At 35.7% G+C, this 20769-nt stretch overlaps 1 protein-coding gene across 6 annotated transcripts in view; it reads right to left on the reverse strand.

Annotated features, from left to right (window-relative positions):
- The window catches only part of LOC117108841 (gamma-aminobutyric acid type B receptor subunit 2-like), a 73790-nt gene that overhangs the window by 24018 nt on the left and 29003 nt on the right, over positions 1 to 20769 (reverse strand). For 4 of the 6 annotated variants that reach the window (XM_033251007.1, XM_033251006.1, XM_033251004.1 and 1 more), the window contains 2 exons: positions 10503 to 10889; positions 1360 to 1497 (listed from right to left, as the gene is read on the reverse strand). In XM_033251007.1, the coding sequence (XP_033106898.1) occupies positions 1360 to 1497; positions 10503 to 10874 (510 nt within the window). In that variant the 5' untranslated portion in view covers positions 10875 to 10889. Of the gene's footprint in view, positions 1 to 1359; positions 1498 to 10502; positions 10890 to 12399; positions 12524 to 17698; positions 18145 to 20769 lie in introns of those variants that run through there. The other 2 variants (XM_033251010.1, XM_033251009.1) reach the window with 2 other exon arrangements.

Here is a 20769-nt window from a genome sequence, read left to right on the forward strand (position 1 = left end):
ACACTCCGGAAAGGTCTATTGGAGCTAAACAACGATGACGTAGATACGTATATGGATACAGTAACTAATATAGCCACGAACGATTTCTGTACAATTTATATAAACTTGAGCCAAATTTAAAAACAACACTAATGGTTTAATAATATAATTCAACTCAAAGTAAATTATGATTACGTTCGTTTTCATTTTCGTTGCAAAATCAGATAAATCATAGATTAGGCTAATATTGTGATATGTAACTGAATAAGATGGGTAAAACATAACCGCTTTTCTTACCACGTCTCAAGCTCATTCATTCAGTTTATTACAAATAGGCTTAGGGCTAATTAGTTATAAAGAATAGAAAGTCAGTATGTCATGAGTGCAAATAATTGAAGTGTGGCTTGCTTCATTCAGTAAAAATTCAATGTTATACATAATAACCAACATCATTTTACTTAGCGGTTGAATTATATTGATCACTGTCTGCAATAACAATAACAATCCATCCTGAATATGTTAGAAATAAATGTCTAACTAGCAAAACATGTTAATAGAATATCTTGCAAACTGACGTAAAATATATATGACTAACACATCTATGTCGTCAACAGATTTGCCTAGGGCTTGGTTTACGCTAGAAAGATTTATAGGCAAACGCAAAGGGTGGTTGTTCCACTATAACTGTGCCATGCACACGCGCGAAATGGTTAAGCTGCGTCGCAATACATCAGGCAACGTAAATTACGTTTGTTTTTTTACGCATCTAATTTTAACGTGGTGATAGTGGTTCTTCAATATATATATAGTCTAACTTATATATCTAAATACGAATGTCTATCGTCTGAATGTACTGGACGCGCGCACGGCATCACGTCAAAACAACATGATTGATTAAGACATGATGATTGATTGAGACACGATTAAGACAATTCATACGGTATACGTCCATTTTCCTATTTATTTAGACAGAGAATATGACAGTGAGGTGACAAAACCTCCAAACGAAATAAAAATGAAGGTAAATTTTGCTGACAATTACACCAAAAAAGATGAATGCTATTTTACTGTTTTAATGGAGCTGCAATCACATTCAATTTATCAAAACAGGATTGGTAATCACATTCTTTGAACAACGGATCACTCTCTTTCCTTTCATCATTTTCTATCAGTGTCTCTAAAGCTTTGTTCAGACTATTAATCTTTATTTGAAAAAAGAAACAAAAAAAAAACATGTGACATGCCTAAATATGGTCATGATGACATCACATCATGACCATATATAGGCACATCGTGACTATTTTTGGGCATACAACATCTTTCTGTCAAATAAAATATGATAGTAGTCTGGACAGAGCTTTACAATAGCAATCATCTTACCTGAACTAGATTCATGATGGCTGTGACCTTTGACATAGCTTCAGTGATCTCTGCTCTAAGTCCGCCTATTACCGCAGATATTTGAGGACCTGAAGAATATGTTTCGAACAATTGCATCAACGCTACTCCAACTCTATTCTGGGAAGAAAAACAAAACCAAAATTAACATAAAGAAAACATCTTAATGTTTTTTGGACTTGTTGTACAGTAGTTTATAACGAAAAATTGCAGGGGCGGATTTTAAGGGGGAGGGGGGAGGACGGTCAGGCCCCGCCCCCCACCTTTCGGGAGGTTAAAAAAAAAAAAGAAAAAAAGAATAAAATGATAGCCCAGAACACCTCAAATGTTATTTTCGAGCGTCTAGAACAAAAATCTCGGACCCCCCCAATAATAGTGTTGTATCGATCAGCCCACCCCCCCCCCCCCCCCCCTTTCTGGATCTGCCCCTGAACTGGATAACATAAGACGACAATCAGTTGGTTTTCTATTTTCTCTATGGTTTTGCTATGTCATATATGTACCCCTAGACATTTTATTGGCAGTAATAATGTTACGTTTACATGACAGTAGGATTATAAAAGTCACCTAAAATATATTGGTAAGCGAGTGCGTGTGTATATGAAACACAAGAACGGGCTATGTCACTTTACTTTAAATGCTATAAATTAATGTTTCATTTTACGTATATCTTCTAATTACGCGAGAAGGTTGAAATTTAGACAAGATCACTAAGCCGTATAGGCGTTTAAAGATCTGCATGTTAGAGACATCTTAATTCCTGTTGATCCTGCAACGAGTTGCTCGCCAAATACAGGGTGCTTATTTACTTATGTTGTCGACACAGGTGATATTAAATTTTGATCTCTGGTTCCATGATATGTTTTACCAATGCCTACGTTAGATCCCTTCCACGTACAGATGCCTGTTCAAGATTTCAATTCATCAACTCTGTCCTTTCATCGATCCCGTGTGTATATATATTTATATAATTCTTTATTTAACTTGCCGTTATTGATTATATCCTACTTTAGTAATTTCATCACGTTCAAGAAAAGTTCAACATATTCGGATTATGATTACAAATATTTGTCGTATCAAAACAACCAGTTTCATACTTTTTTCATCATATGACCAATTAATGAAGTTTAATGATCACATAGACGTCAGTAAACAATAGAAATTTTTATATAATTAACAAAATAATTATCTGATTTACTTTAAATTGTCTGTGACATTTCGATTGGAGTATTGAGAGGTAAACGATTCTTGTTAGAGGCATGACTGATCATATACCGTGATTAGAATTGACTGACATTAGCTTTGTGACTGAGTGGGTATCAGCTGTATCGATAGCTCGAGGTTCTTTCGAAAATCTTGTACAATTTGTTTTCAATGAAGAAGCAACATACAAACACTCAGACAAAAATTTTATAAGAAAAAAAATCTTTCCAAGCACACTAGACTCGTGTGAACACAGGGCACTCACTGCGTAGGTCGAAGATCGTACGAAAGTCAGCCGACGAATCCAACCACACTTCCTGTGAGTGCTATAGAGACGATGACACGGCCTGATGACAATGTCTTCGGCATTCGGAACGGCACCCGTTGCGCGCGTCGTGGCGTAGCGTTCTCTCCATAATCGCGTCGGCCAATATTCAAGTACTGTCATATAGTAAGTGAAATTGACGACGCGGTTATTAGTATAGAGCCCGGTTATTATCTTTAGAACACCGGGTGCTTCAGGTTCGAGTGAGTTGAGTAGTCGAACAGGGTCCCTGCTCTACTTGTAGCATCATGCTGTAGTATCTCTCTTTTAGGCTCATCAACTCTCTTTGTTCTCAGTACTGTACCAATCCCAGCATGTATTTAGGTATATTAGAGGAGGACGGAAATCACAAAGTGAGGGGCATTTTACACAGCATATAAATCACCGCCATCGTGTGGTATATTAAATTTAATAGGGTTTTTTTTATATTAAAATGGGAGCGTTCACGTCGCGGCCCTCTAGGAATCCTATCGTTTGTAGAGCTAAACCGACAAAGACACAAAAACTCGTGTGGACTCGATAAAGAAGATAAAATGATTTGTACATTAACCAACCATTATGTTTGTTTTGTGGCGAGAAATAATGAAATGTCTAAAACGATAAACTCTAAATTTATGTGTAATCTTGCTCCCCAAAAAAAAAAAAAAAAAAAATAAAAATGTTTTTATTAGGTCTACTGTACTATTATTGTAGCAATTTTTTCAGAAATGCGCGCTATGACTTGAGTTCGTATTGGCCTAATATTAATTTGCAGATTTAAATAATCGACTGGCGGTGGCAATAATTGATATAAATCGGATCTCCTAAAGACAATAACCAGTCGAGAAATGAAATTTCGTATCAAATAATGTACGGCGTTTTCGAATGGCTTGCACTGACTTCAAGATGTCTCCAAGATATTTAATAATGACGTTAATAGTATCGTCTGAATATATTTTGGTATTACGATTACTGTTAAACGATAGAATACGCTTGGACTTATTAAAGTACGAAATTAATGGTAAATAATATTAGAAGAAAATTTATGGAAAGCGATTTGACACTGTAAATGTCGAGAGACTTAATATTGAAACAACTGCTTTTAAAGAGCAAGTCATTTTCAAAATATTTATTTCCGAAATAAAATAAGATAGAAAATAGCCTGGATTAACTATGAAATAATAGATGTATTGTAGCAGAAAATAAGGAGAGCAGCAATATGTTAGTTAGTAGGGAGAGGCTACAGGCTATAACGAATTTACGCAGTTGTGTTTTTTAAAGACCCTATTGAAAAAAAGTCTGAAAAATGAATATCTTGGACTTTCTAACGCCAAAACACGAACGGAGGCATTGTAAAATGTAGAGCAACGATAATACTATGAAAAAAGGGAGAAAAGACAAAATTATTAATTGAAATAAAAAAGCGATGACGGGAAGATATGTTAATGAGATTTATATTATTGCAGAATTCTTAATTTTTATACCAAGTAACAAATATATACGTGCTGCTACGTTTCCTTCCACTAATATCAGACGCTGGGAGCTAGATTGTTATAAGCGACGCTATTTAGGCTTGAATAGCGCCCTCTGTCAGCTGTCCTGTCAGGGAATCCGATTTATATGCAGAGACTTATAGGCTATGCAGACTCTTTAATGCAAGAAAATTCACCCAAACCGAGACTCGCTTACCATCGGCCTTCCACTTTGGAGCGAAGACTTCAAGTTGGAGGAGGTGGGCCTAAATAATTTAAATTACAGTAGTTCTCATACAGAAATCAATGTATTGTTATACGCCCTCTTACATTTGGAACGAGGCGTTCATCTAAAAGAGATACTGTACTGCAGTCAAAAGTCCTAGTATGTTGTAACGCTTCTCTAGCCAATCACGACACGGTGGCCTGTTACGTATAGTACGGTCTTGGAGGCAAACAAAGGCTCTTCGGCGTCTCACCCAGTTAGCGCTTAATAAGTAGACTATTCTTATAATAACTCTATGGACACGATACACCTGACAAAGAATACTATTTATAATTTCAATAGCAATGTACGTTCGATATATCATACAACACAGAGCTATAATAATTACCGCCATGTTACTATGCAAAAACCAGAGAAGAGCAAATACTTACTGGAAAAAATATATAAAGTATAGTTTAAAAAAAATAACACAATAAGAGGAATTATAATAACAATGGTATAATAATATATAACATAATAATAATAATAATAATAATAATGGTGATGATATTATTATTATTATTATTATTATTACAATAATAATAATAATAATAATAATAATAATAATAATAATAATAATAATAATTATAAAAATAGCCGTAAAATAGCGAATAATACCGACATATTCTCGCTAGTACATTTGTAAATATCAAACATAGGACTTTTCAACAAAGTCAATACGAGTAATCACGCGTGGGTCTCTACGTAATTAAATAAGAAAGGTGATACAGGGTTATATATGAGTATAAGTACGTCACGCATTGTGCCTTTTCATTTGCTAGTTTGATTGTGATTAGCTACAACGGCTCTGTAGTGTTTGCACTACAAAGTTTCAGTTCACGATTCATATCAAATTTGTAATTTCTAATTATTACACCATTTGACAATGACTTTATAAAGTGGCTTTCTTACTACGTCATCATCCTCATAATCATCACCACAATGACACTAATTAATATTATTATCATCACAATTTCCAAACACTATCACCACCATCACCACACTACCATCATTTAAAAAAATTTCTTTAGGCACATGCCCAAGTTTTACTATTAGCGACTTCATCACTGTTTTATTAGATCGGTGGCAATCCTTTCACATAACACACATAAACACATGATGTTTTACATACAAGTCTCATATAGGCTTAAGGAGTGGGGTTGTTTGGTCGTGTGAAAAAAATCCTGTTACCGTGACAGAAATTGAACCCAGGTACCCTGGGATTGGAAAGCAAGCATCTTAACCACTAAGCTATTCAACTCCACTCCAAAACAACATCATCATTACTAATGACCATTATTAATATATCATCATTATCCCTATCATCAGCATCATCATCACCACTATTACCATCATCATCACCATCATCATCATCCTTATCATCATCATCATCATCAACGTCATCATCATTATCCCATCACTATTACCACCACCATCATTACCAATTACCATCATTAATATTATCATCATCACCATCAATCATCATCATTCCATCACCACTACCATCACCATCATCACAACAGCCACCACCACCACCACCATCACCACCACCACCACCACCATCATCATCATCATTATTACCATCATCACCTTTAAGAAGAAAACTGAAGAAAATCGTCTGTATTCTGTTGGGCTTTCTCATAACAGAAACCGGTCAATATAGCAGTTCATATTTCAAGTGGTCATTTAGACAAAATGTATTGCTCTTTCACACTGGACCACATGGCATTACTCTAATAATTATTTTAATTGAGTTTGTACAATGTATTGGTTTTTTGGATAACGTACCGTAACTAATAGAGCAAATTATCTGAGTCATCAATTACATAGTTATATCTTGTAAGTAAAGACCTGAAGCAAATTTCAGAAGGTAGCTTATATTAACTTTGCTAGTTTCTGAAACAAAACTGTTATAAAAAGAAAACAATTACAAACACTAGAAAGTTATTTTGTTATTGAGTAGCTGCAGTGTACTTTATATAGGTTATCCCAGCAACGCATATATCTGGGCCTTACGTAAAATTTTTAAAAGTAAAGTTTTCATAATTTTGCAAGTATATGTCTAAATAGAGTCACTGAGTTATCAAAAAGATGATTAGATTAAAAAATGCAAAATTAAAAATATGAAACATTAAAAACTTTTCTTTCTTGAACATTTTCTGGCTATGTATGTTTTATCTAAAGACTTCTAAGATTAAAATGGTACGGACACATAATTAGATTACTGGACGAAACGCCAGTCAAAAAAAAAAAGGAAGAGCTAAAACGGAAAGTAAAACGACCAGTAGGAAGACCAAATAATAATTTAAAAAGATCTGAAAGGACATGTAAACACAAACACTATGACAATCCATCCTGCCTTGAGCAGTACAAATGGAAATGTGGAAAGAGTAATGTCGCAAGACGGAACACGTTAAGATCACTAAAACCAAAAATACAACACAGTAAAGTGAATATCGCACTATAGATTTGATGAGCCACATCTTTAATTAATTCCTAGATAGGTTCTATCAAGCATGAAACAAAAGTAAAGCAAGATAAACCCAGATAAATAGGTCAAGACAGTATTTTCTATAGTATTCAAAGAAGAATTACAATTAGACAAATGCGAACGGGTCTGTGGAAATCATCGTGATGTAGGCGTAACACATTTAAAGATAACGTATAGGGCCTATACTAATCTCAATCTTTGTGAACAGTATTTCCCTCCAGGTGTTTTCAACCAGGTAAATATATGGAGATATTAATTTCCAATTGCATGAGAACCAAAGATAGATAGTATTGATAGCAAATCTAGAAATGAAAACAGAAATTCAATGGCCAGAGAAAGTGGGAATTACTTGTCTGGCTCCAAAATCAAGTGGATTTGTGTTGATAAGGGCATTTAGTAGGACGCCAGTGTCATAGAATTTCAGCAAAACAATGGATGGACTTGAAATGCAACACTCATAAGCCAAGTCTAAATCTGGGTTCATACTATCAAATTTTATGTGAAAAGCAACTAAAATATGCCCATATTTGGGTGTAATATGACATCGTCATGCACATAATATGGGCAATCAAACAAGTAACACAGAATTTGATAGCGACAGAGCTTCAAGAATAAATCAGCCAGATAGAAACACCAAAAAGCTTTCAAAATGTCTTAGTCGTTGCAATAAACACTCTTTAAATTAGATATTTAAATTTGCATATTAAATGGAAACAATTTCCTCGTCAATTACCGGACATATATCCTTTTACATATCTTCTTAAATTGGGTAGTAATCTAAGGATTTTGCAGTAACACTTCTGCTAATCAGCTGAATTTGTTCATTTGATGTTGATAAATTATCTGATATATTGAAATGAGCGATAAATTCCCAAATAAGTTATTGAGGTTTTCTCCAAATTTTACCATCTCAGATTCCCCAATTCTTTACGCTTGGATACAAACCCAATCCAGAGAAACACACTCTTGATTAAAAACATATTAGATGTAAAATAGTTGGATTTCTTTAGCGCTCTATACTGAAATGGCACGAGATGCTGAATATTCTTCAAGGGTAACGTTGTTTCTGAGCTACCCCGGTAAACCGCTACCAACTAATCTCATCTTTCCATCTGTACGGACCAGTAACCTCCTACTCGTCTAGAAATGTGTACTGGGTTCCTGAAGGTGCACATAAGCCACAGTGTGTATATTGGGCATACGGTTTATAGTCCGTATCCGTAATAAAAGTTATTAAAACTGAGCATAGAGCAGTAAAGCACAATAGAAATGTCAAATTTTCAACCATAAACATTTAACCGTAAGCATAAACCATCAGTGTTAAATCCTAAACTCACTTTGGCCCTTTAACCCATTATACGCCCACACTGGATTGGAAGGATAGAACAGGAGTATTTTTTATGTGAATTACACCAAGGAAAACCCACTTTTTTCCCAAGAGTGTACCGGTACTGCGTTCTTTAACGTGCACATGGGCCATAATGCACACGGGACCAACGGCTTAAATGTCTTATCCGAAAGACGGTGCGCCATTGTAACTTGCATTTCAGCAATCCAGCTAAAACACAAGAAAAGTAGCGATGGGAATAGAACCAGGGACCTAGTGATCTTCATGATTCAGTGCACACATTGTGGCTATCACCAGTGTTTAGCCGACTCAGCTAAGCCGCTCTCTTGAAGATGCTTTACAAATCTGGCATTAGCCATTAAAAACATCTTTTATTGTTAGTTGAACCATATCACTAGAAGGTGACACTTCATTCTAAGCCTGCAAGGTCAATTGATATTCAGAGAGACTTCTAAATAAATTAGCTAATGTAATACTCCATAAATTAATTCTGATTACAAGGCTTAGAATGGAGGTGTTTTTTTAGTCGTGAGAAAAATTTAGTTTATGATATTGGCAGGATTTGAACCCAGGGTTTTGAGATTAGGAGACAGGCACTTTACCCATTGAGGTAACGCACTAATAAAATCATTTCATCATACCACAATGATTGGTTTCATAGTTATAAAAAACATCGGGCGCCAACGTTAAAGTAGTAGACGTCAACCGATCAGAATTAACAGAGAATTTTGACAGAAATGTATGAGAGATTTGACAGTGGATCACAAATAGATGCCTCTTGGTTATTAGCTTTTTCCACAATAGTAAGAAAGAATTAATTGAAAAAGAATCTATATAACTGAAGCTGAAGTATTCTCCGAGTGACATCATGCTTAATGCTTGACTGCCTATGATAGCCAGAATTTTTGTTTGAAGTAATTATTATTAAACATACGTATCAAACTTCAATTCAAACAGCCGATAGACTGTCATAATACAGACCGACATTTGTAGGTAAATAATTCAGACATACATATAAGTCAAGACTTGCCAATAATAAGATATGATTCTAATGATATCTTGATTTCTTAATCTCCGTATTATCTGATTTGGAGTACAGTACGAAACCGCATCTAACAAAATGAGGGTAAATGGCTGGCGAACAGTGTTGCAACATAGACCAAATTACACAATTTAGGTCTATATACATATATGTCCCTAGGCTGTCGTAACACTAATTACATTGTAAATTGCTGATATAGTGTTGCCTATATATACGGTGTATAAAATATTACAGTTCATTTACTTAATTTGCCTCTAGGAAATTCAAACTGCTGAAGAATTAGGATACTGGACTCATCAATAACAGTACATAAAAGTTAGCTTAATATACTGAAATCTTAATTGGGAGTTCTTTATACAATCTAATGGATTAAACCTTCTGGGGATGAATGGGTTATATACTACTGATCGGTGTGCGCGGCCCATCCGGTTGTCAGATCTGAAATCATTGATTGTGGAGTAGATGGTTCTTATCGTTCATTAATGCAAATAATTTGTCAAAAACATTCCCAATGATCTTCCACAGCAATCTTCTTTATTATTCTACCAGTCTTGTTAACTAGCTTACTCCTAAGTAATTGCAAAATTTCGAGGTCTAATTTTCGAAAGCTGCTGGAACTATTATACGGTAACTAGTGGTGGCGCTGTTTATAGGCACGAATCAGAGCCGTAATGAGATTTGGAAAGAATGCTGTTCAATATTTTCCTTTAGTATCTTCTGTGAAATCTTCTTCCTTTATTTTTGGTTTATCATAAATAATGTGGCTAATGTTTCCCATATCATTTTATTATTTAAGATATTGACTTTTTCCAAAGTGTCAATCAAACGACGAATCAGAAAAAGGCAATGCTCACATGTCCCATACAAACACCCAGGTTTGTGTGCAACATTAGAAACAGTACCAAAAACGAGGGAGCGGAACGGGTAATTCATCAACAGATTGGTATAATACTACGAATAACATAAGAATATCAATGAGTCGTGAAGTAACCCCACTTACTTCTGTGTCGCAACTAATCAAATTTAGGTGATAGTTCTTTAAAACTGTTGGATGATCGTTCACGTGTTGCAGTGCCAGCAACGATGAAAAGTGACTCTGGTGTCCTAGGAATTTCATAGGGTAACTTTCTGTGCCTTTAAGAGGGTAGAATCCTGCTAGGTTAATTACCGGCTTTTCGTCACTGTTTACCAATTCATCATAAACCGAAAAATCGAGGAATGATGAGAAGTCAAAATAAGATGTGTCATTCGATGAACCGGGATAGTAACTCGGTGCGTTGTTGCCTTCCTCATAGGCATAGCTCTTCAATGATGACGAGGCAAGTGCGACTGCTAACATCAAAGAATTCATAAATACGAATATGGTAGCCATTTTCGATTAGTGAATCTGAAGAAAAAAGAAAATGAATTAAATGTTTAATTTGAAATTAATAAAAAGAAATTGACAACATACAAGTTATATTGCTATGTAAATGTGGTAAAAAATATGATAACATACGGTATTTGAACGGTAAAATCTTAAGTACAATAGCTATTCTGTAATTGTAATATGTTCATAGGTTAATAATAGACTTGTGTCAATCAAACGTAACAATAGACATTTCCGGAGTGTCAATCAAACTTAACAACTGACTAATCAGAACAGCGCTAGAAATGCACGCGCGTCTTACAAACACACGTGTTGTCCCACACACGCACGTGTTCGCGTATGTTTTAACACTGCCTTCTTGTGGGACCTTAGCAACAATATCCAAGGGGCGGAGCTTAGCGGAAAGGTCCATTGATCAATCCGACAGAGGCCAGCAATACGCGCGTGTCCAACAAACACACATGTTGTCGCACAAACGCACGTGTTTTCGTAGTTTTATAGTTTTGTTTTGCGTGGGACCTTAGCAACAATATTTAAGTGGTGAGGCTTAGCGGGATATAATGTAATTATTCTATAACGAAACTTGAATTTAGAAACTGCATGAAAATACCCAATCTCGCTATAGAAGAAAGCTATCAGAAACAGTTTAAGGTGCATGGGGTCGCTCAGTGTTTATTGAGAAACGCTTAATCAAGCCATCGATACTTAAGTGGGAAATCGCTTACAGAGATGTAAAATGTCTAAAACAAAATACAGCAAATAAATCTTCTCATGAGCAATTCAGCAACGGGCTTGAAATGATGGATGAGCGACACATTCTAGAGTGTCTCATTCAAAGAAGTGAAAGGGTATTATGGGATATTATGACTGTCTAATTAAGAAGGCATTCGTCCCGCTTAAGAATGTGATTCACTCGAATAAGCAATCTCTCGTAGATCATGCTTTACATTTTAGGTTTTATAATCTTAGACTCATTTTCCCTTTTAGAATAGAGATAACTTCGTCTATCCGAATTTAGCTTAACGCAGTCTGAGGGCGAATGCCGCTATTCATCATCGTTCATGACTGTGTATAACCTCAGTAAACTGTCGCACAAGTTAGGCCTAAGCAATGCGAATGTTCACATACCCATGTGTGCTAACTTGTCTGTATAATTTACTTCAGGTGTTAACCACTCAATCTGTTAATTGGTGTATTTATCTTTGTCTCTACAGTACGATATTACATTCAGTTAATAATTAAAGAAACATATCATCAATTAACCTTTATAACCTTTATATTCAGGCCCAAACCAATAAACGATCAACGCTATCAACAATACACATTCCAGGAGTTTGAATAAAACTCAGCATCTGACCAATAGAACACGAGTAGGAATACGCGTAACTTCCACAAACAAACATGTTTACGTACTTTCACGCTGCCGTGCGATATTGTGGACCTTAGCAGCAACATCGAAAATCCAAGGCGCGGGGCTTAGCAGAAATATCTGTGGCTCTATGATAGTAACATAAATGTTGTCACAAACCTTATATTCTTGATTATGAATAACATGCATCATGATTTATAAAAACTTGGTTCAAAATAGGCCTATTACTCAACGAGAACTTGACAATCAGCAATAAATATACCAATATCGATATGACCTAATTATATCGACATACTGATCTATTTATAGAATGGCTGAATCACGTGACTACTATGTGAAATGTAGAAGCAGTTAATTAACCCGAACCCAAATTTTGCGTTGAATGGTAGCCATCCACGCACATTAGCAACGCAAAATGCCTTTTCATAACACTTGAAGCTAACAATAAAGAACCAAATAAACATTGAATATAATCATAGGAATATGGTCAGGTGTTAAGTGTTGATGTTTGATGTTTATTTTCATCGCCTTCGTGTCCCTAAAGCAACGTTCTATTGAACCGGCATCATGTAGAGTCCGTTAGCAAATTAGAATTCATTTACCTCAGGAAATAAGGACTAACAATGATCCGAAAATCTATTATGGAAAACCTGGTACATGACGTTTGATAAACTGTATTATTCTAGATAGAGAAGACGGATGGTTATGAATCACACATAAATAATTCTACCTTTATGAAAAAAGACGAACGTTCTAAAAGAAACAATGGTAGCATCTGGGGGGCGACACTGACGGCGACGTACGATTATTTGCGCCATTAATATCAATGAACACGTACATAATGTCCTTATTTTTTTATATGTCGTCTGTCAAGATTGCATGGCTAGGTTATAGTTCATAGCGCTAATATTCTGTGCTGTGTGATTATTAGGCTTAGACCTATTTTCCATCCAGTGACTGATATCTTGTCTCACAAATATAACTATATGAACTAAGGCGTAGCGTATAGATATATGCAGATCTGAAAAAGAACAGTTGCCTTAAATCGGATTCGAAATCCAAAGCCACAGTGTTCCAGTTGGTCAAGGCATCTGCACGCACAGCAAGTTCATGGCTAAATTCACTGCCCCTTTTTTGAACACTCGTAGACTCCTCTTTATATAATTATTGTAGGCATAGAAAAATTTCCGGAAGGTGATCTAGAGTGCCTTTTTATTGTATATATATTACAAACAAGACACATCTAGATGTGTATAAGAGACAGCATCAAAGAATTCATAAATACGAATATGTTACATATGCCTATATATAAAGAATAGTACATGCGATAGGACTCTCATAGTAAACGGTCAACTTCCAAGTTGTCAGAGCCGTGCACATTATTGTGACATCCATCCTGGTTTCTTCCCCACTATATTGTTACCTATACTTCACCATCAGTCAATCAATTAAAAAGTTAATCTTGTTTGTGATTGACAAGCAAATAGTGATAATTAAAAATGATCGCGAATCGCAGAGAAACACTCAAATGTTCTGCTTGAGGATATGGATATTTGCCGTTGCTTAATTTGCGCCTAGCTCAAAAGACTTACTTGCGGTACATAGGCCGGTCAACAGAAATCTCCATCACGCATATCGCTTTAGACATGTCAAATTGGCTTACTCAAATGTAAAATTAACATTCCCCAAAGGCAGGAGGATAACAAAGTATTTCATGTTTGCGATAAGAATACGGATTTTTTTTTTATAATGAATTCAGACACACGACGCTGATGATGTTGTGAAGAAATTTGTTATTTCTGATTTAAATCTATTACAAACTTAAATATGTTTATTCATAAATTTTGAAGGTATGATGCTAGTACATGAGGTACCGTATTTGTCCCAAAGGTTTTGTCCCAGATTATCAAATTTTCGTTGACAAAAATCTGTTGCATGCCCATATATAGTCATGATGCGCCTATATATGGTCATGATGTGATGTTATCATTTGATAGTCTGGACAGGGTTTACTCAAATATTAACACATTATAAATATGTACCAGTAATTTGTCTGTTGCTTATGCATGGGAACAACTCAATATAGGCCTTATCGGTAATAGATGTAGAACACGTTCTGACTCCGTGTTCGGCAAGCTAAGTATAGGTAAACGTTCTTGTCCCAACAATGAACTACATCACCTAAGTAAATACTAAAAAAATAAAATAAAATTATATGCGTTATTTGCATTCAAAACTGAAAATTAGAAGAGAATATTGTTGGCTAATTAACAGACGCATATTGTAAATATTAAATATTATACGGTAATCAATCAATCAATCACACGATCAATCATTCAATCAATCAATCAATCAACGACCGTCAGCCGACGAACATAACTCCGTTCCCTATGAGTGTTAGACGCTCCCTATGAGTGTTAAAGCCAACTCAGACAGCGTCGGCCGACGCAGCCCGACCCGATTTATCGTCGGGGACAGTCTTAAGCCGTCGTGAGAAATATTAAACACGTTTAATATTCTACTACGCGACTGCCCCCGACGCACACCATCGCGTCTGCGTTCAACTCACACAGACCCGACGCGACAACAAATCGCCAGTGGCAGCCTTAAACGGATCGCCGCTAAAAACGATTCGTCGCGCGCGCGTCGCGGCGTTGCGTTCCCCATAGAATCACGTCGGCCGACGACCGTCGGGCGCAGTGAGTGCCCGGCTTAACTCATCTTAAATGATTTATTAATGTATTAGTTCGCTCTTCTTCTGGAAGATACATACAGTTTTCTAAGAATGATAGATGAAGTCCTCAAATATGAAAATTGTCCTTAGGATAACCGAGTGATGTTGAAGGTTAATCTAAAATTATTAACTAAACTCAACCCAGATAAGGTATAATGTGTCCCTTGAGGCTTAAGTAACATGGGATGTTCAACACTAAAATAATCATCATCATCATCACCATCGTCTTCGTCATAGTAATCGTCAGCGCCTTCGTCGCGGTCATCATCATAACCGACATCGTCACCATCAATATCCTCATTATCAACCTCAACAAGGTCATCGTCGGCATCGTAATCATCACTAACATCACCATCACCATCCTAATAATCAAGATTGACATATCGTCATCATTGTCAATGTAATTATCAATTATCATTATTATTACAGTATAATTATTATTATTATTATTAATATTATTATTATTATTATTATTGTCATCATCATCAATATTAGTATCATCATCAACATTATTATTATTATTAATATTATTATTATTATTACTGATTATGTTTGTTTTTATTATTTTTATATCAATATACTATGGTGAAGGCAGTGTGAGATTTGCTAAAATAGTTTCTTCCTCTTTCAACTACCAATCAAATAACCTATTGTAAAACTTATGTTAGAAAAATCATCTTTGAAAAATTCAATTTCCGTTTGTCCGACTGCAATATAACAGGTAATGATCTTTGCATATCATATGATGCCATCCGGATAGAACGCTTATTACATTAATTCAAAGACATTGGACCACTTAATTGAACTTCCATTAGTTCTTTCTCAGAACAAACTATAAAGCGGCAAGCATTATACAGTAGAACCCCTCTTTTGGGACACCCATATTCAGGAGACACCTCTATTAAGGGGACACTTTTCCGTGAAACGAGGGGAAATATATATTTGAACACTATGGCCAACCCCTATTAAGGGAACACCCCTATTAAGGGGACAGGGACACTTTGTGAGTGTGCCAAATGGTCAGATAACCCCATTAAGGGGACACCTAATTTTTTTTTCTTTGTATCACAACAACTAATCGTACAATATAAGAATACCTAGCTGCTATTCGTCGTCATGTTGGATACAAACGAGTTCGTTATATTATATACTGTACTTTTACGATTGCCTGTTTGCATGAAATAATGTTGGGAACATTTTATTATTATTTTTTTTATTATTATGTCATTTATACAGCGCCTTTTCTTTGTAGATACAAAGTGCTTATTTTCACTTGGTTACTGGGTCCTCATGTGTTATTGCTATCGCAGGAGTAGGTAATCCCACAGGGTATCCATTTATACTCCTGGGTGTAAAGAACCAATGCAGTGATAGTTTGATTAAATTGGGAGGGCATAACATATACCATACTGTATGGTCTACCTAAGAGCCCGACAAGACAGGTGATTAACAGGAGAAGCAATGCAGATAATGTGCCTTGCTCCAGAACACAAGCGAAACGTACAGTACAGCGTGGAGGTATATAGTACAACAAAGACTGAAACCCCAAACTCAAGGTTGGGATACCATACCATTCCCGCTGCACCAAATTACTTCTACAACATATAAAACTAATGTTGTTTTAATTTCATTTGTCTTGATTTCATATTATAAATGAATTGTATTTGCATTGCAAATTGTTGCTACAAATTAGATCTAATTCTACTTAATAGTAGTTGATTCTTAGGTTAATAAAAATAAAATTATACTGAATGTACCGTATGTTATCGTTGTATTAAAATATGCTAAAAACCCCTATTAAGGGGACAATTTCGCGTTTTTGGTTAGTGTCACCTGAATAGGGATACCCCTATTCAGGGGACACCCCTATTAAAGGAACACTTTTTTGGTCCCGAAGGTGTCCCCTTAATATGGGTTCTACTGTATCTTAAGCCTAGCACACACTGCCTGCAGGCGCAAATGCAGTAAAGGGTGGGGAGTTTGGGAAACGGGGGAACGTGTGCCCCTTCCCACGTTTAGTCACTAAATTTTAAAACTGCAATGCATATTAATATTATGTATTGAAATAAGCACTACTCGCTTAATCTATTCAGAAACTGGTCTGCCTCCCCATCCCCGCCCCGTTTGAAAAATTCTGGGTCCACGCCTGGCCTGCGTTGACGGTCGTCGGCCAACGCGCGTGCAGCGATTCTATTTATTTAAATTTAAATTTAACGAAGGTTCATTTGAAAACCATCAGCATACGGCTGCGTCACGTCGTCAAGCGCCTACAAAATGCGGAGATATTTTTGTGGGTTCACGTACCTCAAACAAAAAAGTCCTACTTCCGAACATTATGCTTTATCATCAACCAAAAAGCTTCATTTGGCGGGACAGTCGTTCAAATTAATTACGGCACTCACTTCCCCTCGACGGTCGTCGGCCAACTCGATTCTATGAAGAACACAATGCCACGATGCGCGCGCAACTGATTGTTTTTAATGACGATCGGTTCAGACTGCCACCAAAAATCAGCTGACGGCATCACATGAACGTTCACAGGGAGCGGAGTCGGATTCGTCGTACGCAGTGAGCGCCTAGCCTAAGCTTTCCCGCGAAAATAATAATCTTAAGTATTAGGCCTATTCTGTCCAAACCCGAAGCAAACTGAGTCACAATCATGACTGCCACGAATCTAAACGATTTTGCGCTGTCATTATTTCATTGCAGTACACTAAATCATACCATCACGAGAATCAAACACATGGGTAGGCCTACTGTATAGGGAAGCATCATAAAATGGCTGGTCTACTCTGCGCCCAGATGATTCAAAAAGGCGTAAAAGACCAAGGTCCTTTTGCAGCTTTCAGTGTCAATTTTACAAAGAATCTCGAGACAGGCTATTTCTGAAAACGAGTCAACAGGGGACTGCCACGCATGCGTTTTATATGATTATCGATGTCACAAATTCTAGTCTATAATTCAACATTATCTGCCCATTCTGCTTGAGAAAATATTAACAATTCCCGAGTCAGTGTGGAACCAGAGAACAAGAAAAGAAATTAAATTTTGCTCGACCGACTTCTCATATTACTCAGTGACACACGAAACGGCTTCTCGTCATTTTGATATGGAAAAAGTAGAGCTAACAGTGAGCATATGCCATGGGCAAGACTAAGAACCTTAAATTAGCTAGCTCGACCTTTACAATGATTATTCTTAGTTAATAAAAGCTATTTAAACCCTCGCTGCCATTATTAATATCATCACTTGTATTAAGGATCGGATTTCCAGACACCAAAATACAGATGAAATATAGTAATTCCAAGTTGAAAGATGTATAGTAGTGTGTCACCCGAGAAATAGATGCCAGAGAAAGTTGAGTTAACTGACTGGCAAAATGTGACGTATTTTGGGAATAAAAAGCCTGATTTTCTGATGAAAAAACCTAGTGTCTAGTTTTTTTTAAAATTCAAACTATCAAAATTCCAAACATGCCTTGATAATTAAACGAATAATAATGTTAATGAAAATAATAAGTATAACAAATATAATTATATTGCACATTATCCTAGTGCGTTCTATACAAAAAAATGATATAGGTCCAACAGAGGAATGACAAAAAAGACCAAAGATGATGATATAAATGGTAATATTAACAGTAATATAATAATGGTGTTGAATGATGATGATGATGATGATGATAATTATGACGATGAACTTTGAGCTTTAAACCTTTTGATAATTCACATGTTTTGTAGTTCCAGTGGAGAAAAATATTTTAAAAAGTATGCTTACTCAGCAGATTTATAGAGTATAAAACAAGAGTCGTGTACACATCGCCCTCAAGAATATAAGGGCATCCAATGCAGGCATGAAGGAAAAGGAAAGCTTACCGCAATACCGTTTACATTTTGAATAGAAATATAATAAAACAAATATATAAATTATGGGTTTTTTTTTTTGTTTTTTTTTTTAAAGAAAAACAACATTCCAATCTTCTCTGAAGTTTAAGTAAAAGTCTTTCAGATTCTATATTATTATCTTAGTAGTATTTACATTGTAAATACTGGGCAGCTGCAGACGGATACACTAAATTGACGTTATCGCACGCATCATGAATCTTGGAGAACGAGGTAAGCCTATACACGGTATTAAACGTCTTTTTCGCAACACGATGCAACTAGCTAACTTGTATTTCAGCCCTCAAGCTGAAACAGAACTGAAACACAAGGAAAGTTACGATCAAATTGAACTAGGAACCATATCTTACAAGCACACACACAAGTGACTCTCATAAACCTTCATACAATCTTTACCTTAAATCACTATACCTACATTTGGAAAACGAATTAGTAATATGACCCGTTATTTTAGGATCAAATGAATATACATTTCTTTCTCATCAATGAAAAAAAATGAATTTACGTCAATTTGTGACTAGTAATTTTATAGGAATAGATATATGCGTTAAATGACCCTTAACTGTATTTTATATTTAAAGTACTAGGCCTATGTATGTATATTGTAAAATATATATAAAGATGTACAAATAATATATGAAAAAGAATGGATATATGAGTGTATACAAAAAAAATATTAAAAAGTACCGTTTCAATGCATTGAAGGTATACGGATTAAAATATAGGCCTATATATATACAATTTTGGTTTAATCCCATTTAAGCATATTCTTTAAGTATATTCATTAAATAAAGGTCGGAGAATAACGAAGTTATTATGTGGAATTTTTGTGTGTTTAATCGTGGCCTGTCACTACTGCATTAACCATAGAGATAAGATTAGTAGCTTTCACGGCAGACTGGGGCTAAAATGAACCAGAGCACACGGAGTACCCTCCACCGTAGGGCTTACCTCATCGTAAGGGCACACACGCCAGATGTGTACCATTGATCTCCGATTTGAAGTTCGTAATCGAGAAGGTTTGGTTTGATTTACCATTTAAAGTACTTTACCGAAAATATCCAAAAGCACATTAACTAATAAATATTCAATAGTAATTCAAGCTTAAACAATTCCTCGTCACGGATATTTTTTTAGACATTATGGTATTTTACAGGTAAAATGAAAATGAATCAATCTTCCTATTCATTATAACACAAGGACAATGTGCATTGGCTTGCTACTTTGGCGAGATTACTAAGATCTTACTTCATTTATTTTTTTAACTTACAGAATTCTGAACGTGCTTGTTGATTAGAGAAGACGAATTTTCATTCATGTACACAAGAAGAGACGAAATACATAAATCAACTTACATTTTCGAGGTCTAATTCAAAGGTGAACGTCATTAATCAAGTAGGCCTACTGTATATGTTTACATGAGTAACATTTTGTTGTTCTATGTAAAGCCCTATCCAGACTATTAAATTTTGCAAAAAAAAGTGACATGCCTAAGTATGGTCATGATGACGTCATATCATGACCATATAGGCGCATCATTATATATAATATAAATTATCAAAGGTACATATACAGTGTTTAATAAGAACATGATGGAACATCGTAGGCTAACCTGTAGCTTTTCAACGAATAAAGTCCTATAAAAGTCATTGTGTAATAAAATGCCTCCACGGGATTCAAACCTGCGACCTCTCGCTGACAAGGCGAGCGTCATAACCACTAGACCACGAAGGCTTCATGGTTGAACAGGTCCAAATAACCGTCGGGAACATTGTATTGCACAATGGTGCGCCTCAAGAGGGCGTTCTGCCAGATATTATTATCTTGAGAAACGGCTAGAAATAAATACTGTCGTATATTGTATATAAATACAATATATATATACTGTATATA

Source organism: Anneissia japonica, unplaced genomic scaffold, assembly GCF_011630105.1.
Source record: "Anneissia japonica isolate Jap-2015-1 unplaced genomic scaffold, ASM1163010v1 scaffold6417_len956965_cov193, whole genome shotgun sequence".
Classification (NCBI taxonomy): Eukaryota; Metazoa; Echinodermata; class Crinoidea; order Comatulida; family Comatulidae; genus Anneissia; species Anneissia japonica.